Source organism: Heterodontus francisci, chromosome 25 (genome assembly GCF_036365525.1).
Source record: "Heterodontus francisci isolate sHetFra1 chromosome 25, sHetFra1.hap1, whole genome shotgun sequence".
Lineage (NCBI taxonomy): Eukaryota > Metazoa > Chordata > Chondrichthyes > Heterodontiformes > Heterodontidae > Heterodontus > Heterodontus francisci.
Genome location: NC_090395.1, coordinates 69441272 through 69453007, shown reverse-complemented (window position 1 = coordinate 69453007; position 11736 = coordinate 69441272). Strand labels below are relative to the sequence as shown.

The window sequence follows — 11736 nt, the reverse complement described above, 5'->3', positions numbered from 1 at the left end:
TAGAGAGAGAGGAGAGGGGGGAGAGAGAGAGAGGAGAGGGGGGGAGAGAGAGAGAGGAGAGGGGGGAGAGAGAGAGAGGAGAGGGGGGGAGAGAGAGAGGAGAGGGGGAGAGAGAGAGGAGAGGGGGGAGAGAGAGAGGAGGGGGAGAGAGGGAGGAGGGGAGAGAGAGAGAGGAGGGGAGAGAGAGAGAGGAGGGGGGAGAGAGGAAGAGAGAAAGGGGGAGAGAGAAAGAGAGAAGGGGGGGGAGAGAGAAAGAGAGAAGGGGGGGGGAGAGAGAAAGAGAGAAGGGGGGGAGAGAGAAAGAGAGAAGGGGGGAGAGAGAAAGAGAGAAGGGGGGGGGGAAAGAGAGAAAGAGAGAAGGGGGGGGGGAGAGAGAAAGAGAGAAAGGGGGGAGAGAGAAAGAGAGAAGGGGGGAGAGTGAAAGAGAGAAGGGGGGAGAGTGAAGAGAGAAGGGGGGAAGAGAGAAAGAGAGAAGGGGGGGGGAAGAGAGAAAGAGAGAAGGGGGGGGGAAGAGAGAAAGAGAGAAGGGGGGGGAGAGAGAAAGAGAGAAGGGGGGGAGAGAGAAAGAGAGAAAGGGGGGAGAGAGAAAGAGAGAAGGGGGGAGAGTGAAAGAGAGAAGGGGGGGGAAGAGAGAAGAGAGAAGGGGGGGAAGAGAGAAAGAGAGAAGGGGGGGGGGAAAGAGAGAAAGAGAGAAGGGGGGGGGAAGAGAGAAAGAGAGAAGGGGGGGGGGGAAGAGAGAAAGAGAGAATGGGGGGGAAGAGAGAAGAGAGAATAGGGGGGGGAGAGAGAAAGAGAGAATAGGGGGGAAGAGAGAAAGAGAGAATAGGGGAAGAGAGAAAGAGAGAAGAGGGGGGAAGAGAGAAAGAGAGAAGAGGGGGGAAGAGAGAAAGAGAGAAGAGGGGGGAAGAGAGAAAGAGAGAAGAGGGGGGAAGAGAGAAAGAGAGAAGAGGGGGAAGAGAGAAAGAGAGAAGAGGGGGGAAGTAGAAAGAGAGAAGGGGGGGAAAGAAAGAAAGAGAGAAGGGGGGGAAAGAAAGAAAGAGAGAAGGGGGGAGAGAGAAAGAGAGAAGGGGGGAGAGAGAAAGAGAGAAGGGGGAGAGAGAAAGAGAGAAGGGGGAGAGAGAAAGAGAGAGACGAGAGAAAGAGAGAGACGGGGGGGGGGTGAAGAGAGCAAGAGACGGGGGGTGAACGAGAGAGAGAGAGAGAGAGAGAGAGACACACACACACACACACACACACACATAGAGGGGGAGAGAGAGAGGCACAAAGAGGCTGAGAGAGACACACAAAGATGATGCAGAGAGACCTATAATGGGAAAATGCACAAGAACTGTTATCGGATTACATTAACCCTGGTAACTGGAAGTGGGCCAGTCTGCGTAAAAAAGCAAAATGGTAGATCTGGTAAAAATAGCCACTGCATGCCTCTCAAGTACTGAACTGGTAACAGAGTTTGCTTCATAAAGATTTAAGCTCTGGGATACCCAATTCCCTATCTACCAGTTTCAACTGGTCTCAATCAAAAACCTTCATACTGGAGACGGATTTACTTTGAGGAAGGCTATTGTGTTTCACTCTGCAACATGCAAGTCTCCCAGTACAGAGGCCAAGCAACAGTGGAGGTTATCAACTTCCATTATCTTTATTCCCCCATTAACCAAACCTTCATTGTTGAAAGCTTTTTAACCAAGATTGTGACATGATCAAGAGCATGCACCTGAGATAAAATGGGTGGTATATGATCCCTAAAATATCAGGGAAAATTGAGTAATGCCATGCAATAAAAATAGAAATAGTTTTTCTCAGTCACCACTAAACATGACAGTTAAAGGAAGTGGCACAATCTCACTTCAAGTGCCTTGTGATTCATTTTACTCTGTTATCAGGGGAACACTGACATCAGCAAAACAAAAGACATTTTTATCTTTCTTAGCACCTGGCATTTGATCATTCTTATAGTTTTTACAGGCATTAGGCTAATTTATGCTATCTTCTGGTCAGTTGACAATACTTAAACTTTTGTAAGAGTCTAAATCATCCAGATCACCATAAAAAGCTGACAGGTACAGAAAGATCTGTATTGATTATAAATGGAATAGGCTGGATGAAGCACCGTTGCTCATAATGCAAGGCATTACGATTGCTAAAAGGAAAGTCAATGGTGTCTCTCATCATTGCACTTATTTCTGCTATGAAATCTGTTGCTCTGGATTGAGTACTTTTATTAGACAAGGGGATTAGAATGAGGTATTCGAGGACAGTTGATGCAGACATCAGTATTCTTGATAATAGCACAGGGAAACACTACAGGAGTACACAAACACTTTTAAAACCATGGCCGGAATAATACGAAATCCCAGGTTGCCTGTCCGCCAGGACTAAAAGCAAGTCACGAGCCCGTGGGGATGGACGGTTGGGCGCAGTTCGGATTTTACCGGCAGCAGACAATTAAAAGGCCACCGTTGGGACCGCTATTCAATAGAGGACAGCGGCCCACCTCTCAGAGCTGGCAGGCCTAATCAGAGGGCCAGCAGCTCAGCAGTGCCACTGATACAGGTGGCCACTATTAAAGCTGCAGGGAGAGGAAGAGGGCACCTCCGGTTAAGTTTTTTTATTACTGTGCCAGGACCAGGCAGGCAGACCCCAGCAATAGGAGGGATGAAACCTCAAGCGGCAGCATCAGAGCCACAGGAGTGGCCATTGCCACCGGGGGGGCCCTCCGTGGGCCATAGATCGGCTATTAAGGAAAGCCTTCCCTCCCCTCCTCTGCAGTCCAGGAATCCGCTGGGAGACCACCACCGTTTACCTGCCTTCTCCCCACATGGCGAGGGCCTGTCCCAATGCCAGTAAAATACCAGTGGGGGTGAGAAGTGTCCGTTAATTGGCCAAATAATTGGTTTAATTGGCTGCCCACCTCTAGTTGGCAGGCAGCTGTGCCAGTGATGTTCCTGCCATTGAGAATATCCCATGGCAGTGTGATGTCGTCAGGCTCCCCTCCCGCCACCATTTTATGAGGCCTCTCACCTCCCAGCCTGTCTCCATGGGCTGGTAATATTCAGTCCAATATAGAACATAGAACAGTACAGGCCCTTCGGCCCACGATGTTGTGCCGAACCTTTAACCGACTCTAAGATCAAACTAACCACCTACCCTTCATTCTACTATCATCCATGTACCTATCCAAGAGTCGCTTAAATGCCCCTAATGTATCTGCTTCTACCACCAACGCTCGCAGCGCATTCCACGCACCCACCACTCTCTGTGTAAAGAACCTACCTCTGACGGCACAGTGGCGCAGTGGTTAGCACCGCAGCCTCACAGCTCCAGGGACCCGGGTTCGATTCTGGGTACTGCCTGTGCAGAGTTTGCACGTTCTCTCTGTGACCGCGTGGGTTTTCACCGGGTGCTCCGGTTTCCTCCCACAGCCAAAGACTTACAGGTTAATAGGTAAATTGGCCATTATAAATTGCCCCTAGTGTAGGTAGGTGGTAGGGAATATGGGATTGTTGCAGGGATAGTATAAATGGATGGTTGTTGGTCGGCACACACTCGGTGGGTCGAAGGGCCTGTTTCAGTGCTGTATCATCACTAAAAAAATTTTTAAAATGAAACCTTCCTCCAATCACCTTAAAATTATGCCCCCTGGTGATAGCCCTTTCCACCCTGGGAAAAAGTCTCTGGACTTTTGAATGATGTGGTCTTTCCCAAACAGCAAGGCAAGGGATATAATGGGATGCCAAATCTCTCAGAAGGAAGGAGACCAGCCACAAGTTGTGGGTCATATCAGAACCAAATGACAAGAACAACACAATTCAGATTGTGAAGATGATTTTTTTTTTAAGAGCCATGAAGTGTATTAGCAAACAGCAACTCAAAAGGTAGTCATTCAGGATCACTACTTGTGCCATTTGTTAGCCAGACTGGTGGGGTAAATGTGTGGCTAGAAGCATGGTGCAGGACGAAAAGGTCTCAAATCCTGAGGCATTGGGTCCAGTTCAGAAACAGGAGGAGCTGTACAGGGAACAGCCCGCACTGTTGGGGCCAGTATCTTTCTCAAGTAAGGACAGGGTCACAAAGAATTAAAGAGGCAATCTTGTACCAGAGAGGAAGGGAATTAACAGAGATGCTAAATAAGTGTTTTGACTCTGTTTTCATGAAGGAGATGGAGATGGATACTGGGATTGTAGAACTATTAGAGTCAAGTGTAAAATAGTCAATCGAGATTGCGATGCAAGGAGAAAGTATCAAAGAGGTTAGTCAAAGCTAAATTTTTTTTAAATCACCAACATTTGATGATTTATGTCCAAGAATCCTGACAGAAGATAAAGACACTATAACCAGGACTCTGCCTACAATTTTCTAAGATTCTGTGGTGAGAAAAATGTGTCAGAAAATTGGAGAATCGTATGAATTTTCAAAAAAGTTAAAGTACCAAAAATATTTGAATCAAGGTCATAGTTCTTAAAATGGCTCAGCAGGCTAAAAACATAATTCTTTACATAATTGCAGCAAGGTTCCCAGCTTGATCCCTGGCCTGTATTCAGTGATGCAGTCTCAGCTAGGACAGTGGTAAAGGCATTATTAAAGAGAGGGAAAATATAATCAGTCTGGGTTCATGTTCCTGAGAATTATCCTGGCGAGTACACACATATGGATATTGGGTGAGAAAAGATACCACAAGCTAGGAATTGTAACTGATATCATAAAAGAAAAATACTGCGGATGCTGGAAATCTGAAATAAAAACAAGAAATGCTGGAACCACTCAGGAGGTCTGGCAGCATCTGTGGAAAGAGAAGCAGAGTTAACGTTTCGGGTCAGTGACCCTTCTTCGGTTTTTATTATAACTGATATCTCTCAGCTCTTTTGTTCCTCTAGCTGGATTTTTTCCAAGTTTCTTGAGGAAAAGATAAAGGGCTATTTATCTCTACGCACTTTGTTACGGTTGAGATTCATGAATCCCAAACAGAATTCGTGCACTAACTTGGTTTAGAATTGAGGCAAGAAGTCCCCAATGCAGAACACAACCACAAGAACATTTCGCAGACAACTGATCGTGACTTAAAATAAAGAAAACATTTTGAAGCTTTCCTTCAAAATAAGAGTAAGGATCTTTTGCTTACAGGCCAGTTAAATCCAGCCCCCAGGTATATTAGATAAGCTCAATGTTAGACCAGATTCTTCCAAAGCTTCCAAGCACAATATATGGAAATAAATTACAATTAATTTTCACTGACCTAATCAGTGTACTCCATGGACCATCTAGAAAGCAAGTGCAAAAACCTCCTTCTGAGTGGCTACAGGAACTATAAATCTTCACTCTCATTTCATGAGCAACACTCATAGCTCACAACGGACAATTGCAAGGTGGCACTGTGTTGTAACACCATTTGAACCGAAAGATCTAACCAAGATTAGCTAAAAACCATCATATGTGACAATGTATTTAAAACCATGTTTTTGTCAATTTTGCATTCCTTAAAATAAAGGCATATTACTACAGGGGAATCACACATTTTCCACTGCAAGTAGTCAACATCAGTACTGAGCACTCCAAGGTCAAGCAGAGCACATTTAGATGCAGACAAAATCTCCCTATATTAAGTTGCAGAAAAATGTCACATACGCACCCTCAGAAGAGTAACTACCAGTGTGCTAATATAGCATTTTACCACTTCCTTTAACAATCATGCTGTAGCCTCTGAGTGAGAATGGCAATTTAGTATTTATTAGAAAAGAAAGAATTTGCATTTATATAGCACCTTTCACAATGTCAGGACATCCCAAAGCATTTTATAGCCAATTAAGTTTGAAGCGCAGTCACTGTTATAGGGAAACGCGGAAGTCATTTTGAGCACATCAAAGTCCCAGAAACAGCAATGAGATAATGACCAGAGAATCTGTTTCAGTGATGTTGGTTGAGGGATAAATATTGGACAGGACACAGGGAAGAACTCTCTCTTCGAATATTGTCATCCATCTGAGGACGACATAGTCTCAATTTAATATCTCATCTGAAATATCCACATCTAACTGTGTGCCACTTCCTCAGTACTTCACTAGAATGCAAGCTTGGGTTACGTATTCAAGCCTCCAGAGTGGACTTGTACCCATGATCTGCTAACTAAGAGAAGAGATTGCCAACACGGAGCCAAGGCTGATTAGTGCCAAATTAGACACAGTTGTGTGTTGCCGGGCCATTCCCATCACATTATGACCACTCAGACTCATTTCACATGGAGCTGATATAGACACAGCAGTAATCTGGAACGGATTTAAATTCAGATCCCACAGGTGAAAGGCCAGAATCTCACCCACTGCATCCACAAGTATCCAGAAAATACTTTTTTCCCTAACATGCAACAAAAATAATTTGCATTTGCATTTATACAGCACCTTTAACGTAGTGAAACATTAACAAAATTTGATGCTTAGCCAGTAGGCAGGTTTTAAGGAGTGTCTGCAAGGAGGAGAGAGAGATAGAGAGGCAGTGAGGTTTAGGGAGGGAATTCCAGAGCTTAAGGCTTAGGCAGCAAAAGGCACAGTCGTCAATGGTGGAACAATTAAAATCGGGGATGTGCAAGAGGCCAGAACTGGAGTAGCACAGACACCTGGGAGGGTTGCAGGGCTACAGGAGGTTACAGATTAAGTGAGAGGCGATCCACAGATTTATTTTGCGTGGAGAACAAAATTAACCCTGGTCCACACCATTTGTCTCTCCTGTATACTACCTTCTCCCATTCTCCAATCAGATCATGTTCTCAGGTTGCTACCAGGTAACTCACCATGAGGAAAACTCAACCTCTGTTTTTCTCTCCATTAGGCAATGCAACCTCATGCATCCCCTCCCCAATTGCTGGTAACATTAACTCCAGAGTGGAAAAGCAAATAAATAATTTTTAAAAAACTCCCCACTATGGCCAATTTCAGGAAAAACTCTTTCCCAACTCTAAGACATCAAACAAGAACTTCAGTTACACTTCTCCAATGGCCTAGTTAATACTGGAATCTCCTCCATACTGTGGACCACGGGCAGGAACCTACTTCCTACCATTCCCTGGGAACCCAAGTGAAGAAACTTTGTTTATAACTACTTCACAATGAAAATACATGAAGATCCCTGATTTGTTTCCGAGTCTCGGTCAAGCAGTAGTACGGCTACTGCAGTTGATAGCGGATGGGGAGCAGGGAGCAAAGAATGAGCCAGGGTTCCCATTTCTGCTAAACATCCAACCAGAAAACACATTATGTGGTCAAGTGAGGACACGATTGGGCTTAGCTGTGATGCCTCCTCAAATGTCAAATTGCCTGTTGGCGATCAGTCACCAGGCTCAGTCTGAACAAACAGCCACTAGCACGCAGTTCTGAAGGACTGCCAGAGCCCACAAGGGTTGGGGGGGAGAGGAGTGGGGGGAATTGCAAAAAGACTTGAACATTGATATCTTAAAACTTAGAATATTTGCACAGTATGAAATGAGGACACTTTTACAGTGTTCAGTCCTGAGAAAAAAATAAGGCTGATTGTAATTCCAGTAACATCTCTAATATGTTGGAATAAAATTTTTATAGCAGATTTAAAAAAAAATTCTTCCACTTTAATTTACTCACCATGCTACAGACCTACTGGGTTTGAGAAAGTGCCGAGCTGTCTGGCAACAAAGCCTTTCTACAAAGTAGATTAAGGCACCAACTAATTCTCTCAAAACGCTGTTCAAGCAGCCTCAATCCATCTGCAATTGGCTGCAACAGCCCGATCGTCACTGACCTCAGGCAGAAGAGGTATGTTATATTTTATCACAGTGCTAGTGAGGTTAGCAGCATCCGACATAACACAGAATTCAAATCTCAACTGAAATTCAGCTCACGTACAGTAATTAATTTATAGATCTGCACTGAAACTTCACAACTGTACCTAGTGATGTGTCATAGGTAATTAGGGCCTCATTTCAGTGCCGCAGAAAGTAAGCAAGGAATTTCTCAATTTTTCCTGAAATTGGTCAGTTTTAAAAAAATAATGTCTTTTCTTCTCTTGGGTTCGCATTACCAACAATTGAGGGAGTTGGTGCAGGAGGTTATACTGCTTAATAGATAGGGCAAACTATGATGGGCCTGATGGTCTTTTCTCACACTTCTGAGAATCATAGAAGTTTTCCATTTAGGGTTGTACATATTCAGACGGGTGAGTGAGGGTTTTTGAGATACTTAACAACCAGCACTTAATTTTATTTTCTCCCAGAAGGGATTGTGGAAGGAAAATCACATATAGCAGGATGAGAGATTCAGCCAACAGGGACATGCCCACCGAGTTCCCAAACGCCTGTGCACCAGCTGAACTGGTGGCAAGAACTCAAATTTCTGACTGTTTTAATTTATTTATTTAGAGATACAGCACTGAAACAGGCCCTTCGGCCCGCCGAGTCTGTGCTGATCAAGAACCAGCCATTTATACTATCCCTACAGTAATCCCATATTCCCTAACACCTACCTACACTAGGGGCAATTTACAATGGCCAATTTACCTATCACCTGCAAGTCTTTGGCAGTGGGAGGAAACAGGAGCACCCGGCGAAAACCCACGCGGTCACAGGGAGAACTTGCAAACTTCGCACAGGCAGTACCCAGAATTAAACCCGGGTCCCTGGAGCTGTGAGGCTGCGGTGCTAACCACTGCGCCATTAAAATGCAATTGATCTCATTTAACGATTACCAGAACAAACCACAGTGAAATACAGTAACATATAGGACTGTACATGAAATGAATTGGGTACAGGCTAATTTAGATGCATTGTATATTGCGTAACAAATGTCCTACAACATTGAATAAATGGAGTGTGATGCATCTCGGTAACCCTAGGCATGTGTATACCATGTGAGATCAAACACTAACGGCACAGAAAATGAGCCTGTGGATTGTGGTAGATAAAACCATCTAACCAAAGATTAGTCCCTATCTCACCCATTTTTTGGGGTGAAGTATTAACATGGGATGGCAGGGGGAAGAATCAAATGCTGAGCATAATCTCACACACCCAATCTCCCCAGAAGTGTCCAGGGTGCCCATCTTCGAGTGGCATTGAATATGCTAATCATGGTCCCAAAAATTGTGTTAGGACCAGACTTCCAAATTTGGCATTAAATGGGCAGAAAATATGCCATAGCTCTGCTCAGTTTTTCCAGGTCTACTGTGGCCTAACCAGTGATCCTTAAAGGGACAGTTGTACAGCCTGCCAATAATCACGATCCAGGAAGGACAACTTGGGCAAGTACTGGAAGCTTGCTGATGGATGCATAACAGGAGTAGAGGAGAAAACCTGGGGAAAGGCAACACAGACATCAAAAAAGAGAAATTAGCAATATGGAGAAGGGGAACAAAAGGTAACAATATCACAAGCAAAAGGCCAAAACCATGAAAGAGAAGTATGTAATGGGGAAGAAACAAGAGAAAGAAAAGACTAAAGGAAATGGTTCTGTGCAATAATTTCTCAGACATAGAAAATAAAATGTGAGGCAAGATTCAGGTCACAGTCTCTAGGAAAAGTTGACGACTAAACAAGCACTCTATTGAGGCTGGATTCATTTTTTTCTCCACAAAATGTGCATAGTGGGGATGCTATGAAAGTGCTTCTTTATTTTGTGATGTGTTTTGAGGGCTCGTGTTTAATAATTGTGGAAATTGATTCATTTGAAAGACTGAAGAGATTCTATAGATGCTGGACTTTTTTAAAAAAATTGTCACTGGAAGGACTTTGGGACTTGGTTTAAAAACACGCTAACTGGAAGTCACATGTCTTCAGCTAAATAAACAGCAGGAGCCTTCTGACGAGGGGAGCTGTTTACTCAGAAGTGACATCCATTTATGGTGGTCAAGAGTTGGTTTCATTTTGGATATTGTTCTGGTTCAGTTGGGGTGTAAGCCTGCTGAAAGAGAGAGGCAACCAGCTCATCCTAGGCCATCTCTTTGAAAAGAGCTTGAGAATCCAGTGAGGGAACTGGAGAAACTGATGCAGCATTTCTCGCGAGAAGCTTTGTCAAGAATTTCTCTTGACAGCTCCTGAACAAACTGCTTCTGAGAAGATCACAGTGACCACCGCATGTGTCAAGCGAGACCTGTTTACGTGTGCCAGACTAAAGCACCATCTGGAACTCCATATCTTATCCTTTTTCTTGATGAATTAACAAGTATTTGACTAAAGCTTTTTTTCGTCTTTTTGTAAAGGGATCTCTGCAGAGAAAACTATTTTTTTGTGCGTTTGTGCGTGCGTGCATGTGTGTTGAGCTAATTCAGAAGGGAACTTTCATATTTCAACCTGTGTGTTAATAAGTTTTGCATTTGGATTCTATAAGTCTTGTTATAAAATGAATTAATAATTTTTGTTGTTTATTGAAGAAACCTGGTAGGTGGATTTTATTCTGAAACTAAAATAAAATACATAATTGGCCATATTGGTAACAGGGTAAAATATTTAAATATACGCTGTGACCCGTGGAGAGGCAGGACGAGAGAAAGACAGTGCACTCCTCCAGCCTCAGTCGTAACAGGGACTACAGTATGAAAACACAGAAGCAGCAAAATTGAAAACAAGAGTATCAAAGAAATAGGCTTGCACTGTGCTGGGAAAGATAGATAAACAATGCAGTTGATTAAAAATAGATGCTATGTCTTTGGCCAATCGAAATGTACATCCATCATAAACAGCAAGGCAGTAAACTGATATAAAGCAACTCTGAAAACAAGGAGTATGGAAAAACAGCCCTGAGCAATAGATTCATAAAAACAAAATTTCATCATGTTCATACAATAGTTGCCTGTAAACAGAGTTTTAAAAGAAGAGGATACACTGTGTGTGCAAAAATATCTCAAGATATTCTGGCAGCCAGAGAAACCCTAGGGAACTGGAATTGACTAATGAATGCAAGAATTGCAAAGTCCAACATACTGCCAAATAGTCACCTGCGGTGCAGCGACAAAGGATACAGAGACAGGAATTCATCATCTATCAATACCAAAAATAGCATTTCATTCTACTGCAGCTAATGTAGAGGATAACTGATACCTAAGATTGTATTAGCAGGCCATAGTCTCCATTGCAGCTGAAGCAGTTTACAAAAGTCACCTGGACACAGATTACTACATTACAATCAGTGCTGTTTTTCCCATTTCTCTCTCAACGTCCTCATTTCTTGCAGTTACTGACATTTGCTGAGGTACAATTCAACACTTGCAAGTGACCTCAAGAACCAAACTCAAAGCGATCATTCTTGCTATGTAGGCGTGGACATAAGAGTGCTCACAGGCCTTCATTTGAGAGGAGCATCACAATTGAGCCCATTCTGTCCTCAACCAATCTCTATGTAAACACTTCTCCAGAATGGAAAATCAGAACGTGACCCTTACTGAATTTGCTCCTCTCAAGCCCCCAAACTCACCCGTCGTATCGTAGCATTCCCACATTACAACAATGACTATACTTCAAAAGTACTTAATTGGCTATAAAGTGCTTTAGGATGTCCTGAGGTTGTGAAAGGTGCTGCATAAATGCAAGTTACAATCTACATATTTGACTTAGATGAGGGGAACCAAGTGTAATGTATCCAAATTGGCTGATGATACAAAGCTAGGTGGGAAAGTAAGCTATGAGGAAGGCGCATAGAGGCTGTAAAGGGATATAGTGAGTGGGCAAAATCATGGCAGATGGAATATAATGTGAAGAAATGCAAAGTTATCCACTTTGGTAGGAAA

General features: G+C 43.5%; 1 protein-coding gene across 5 annotated transcripts in view; it reads right to left on the bottom strand.

Moving 5' to 3' along the window:
- Positions 1–11736, bottom strand: part of tmcc2 (transmembrane and coiled-coil domain family 2) — a 156747-nt gene that overhangs the window by 81110 nt on the left and 63901 nt on the right. The window contains exon 1 of one of the 5 annotated variants that reach the window (XM_068057460.1): positions 7605–7625. The exons of the other annotated variants lie outside the window; for them this stretch is intronic. Coding sequence (XP_067913561.1) covers positions 7605–7607 — 3 coding nt within the window. The 5' untranslated portion in view covers positions 7608–7625. Of the gene's footprint in view, positions 1–7604; positions 7626–11736 lie in introns of those variants that run through there. 5 annotated transcript variants of the gene reach the window in all.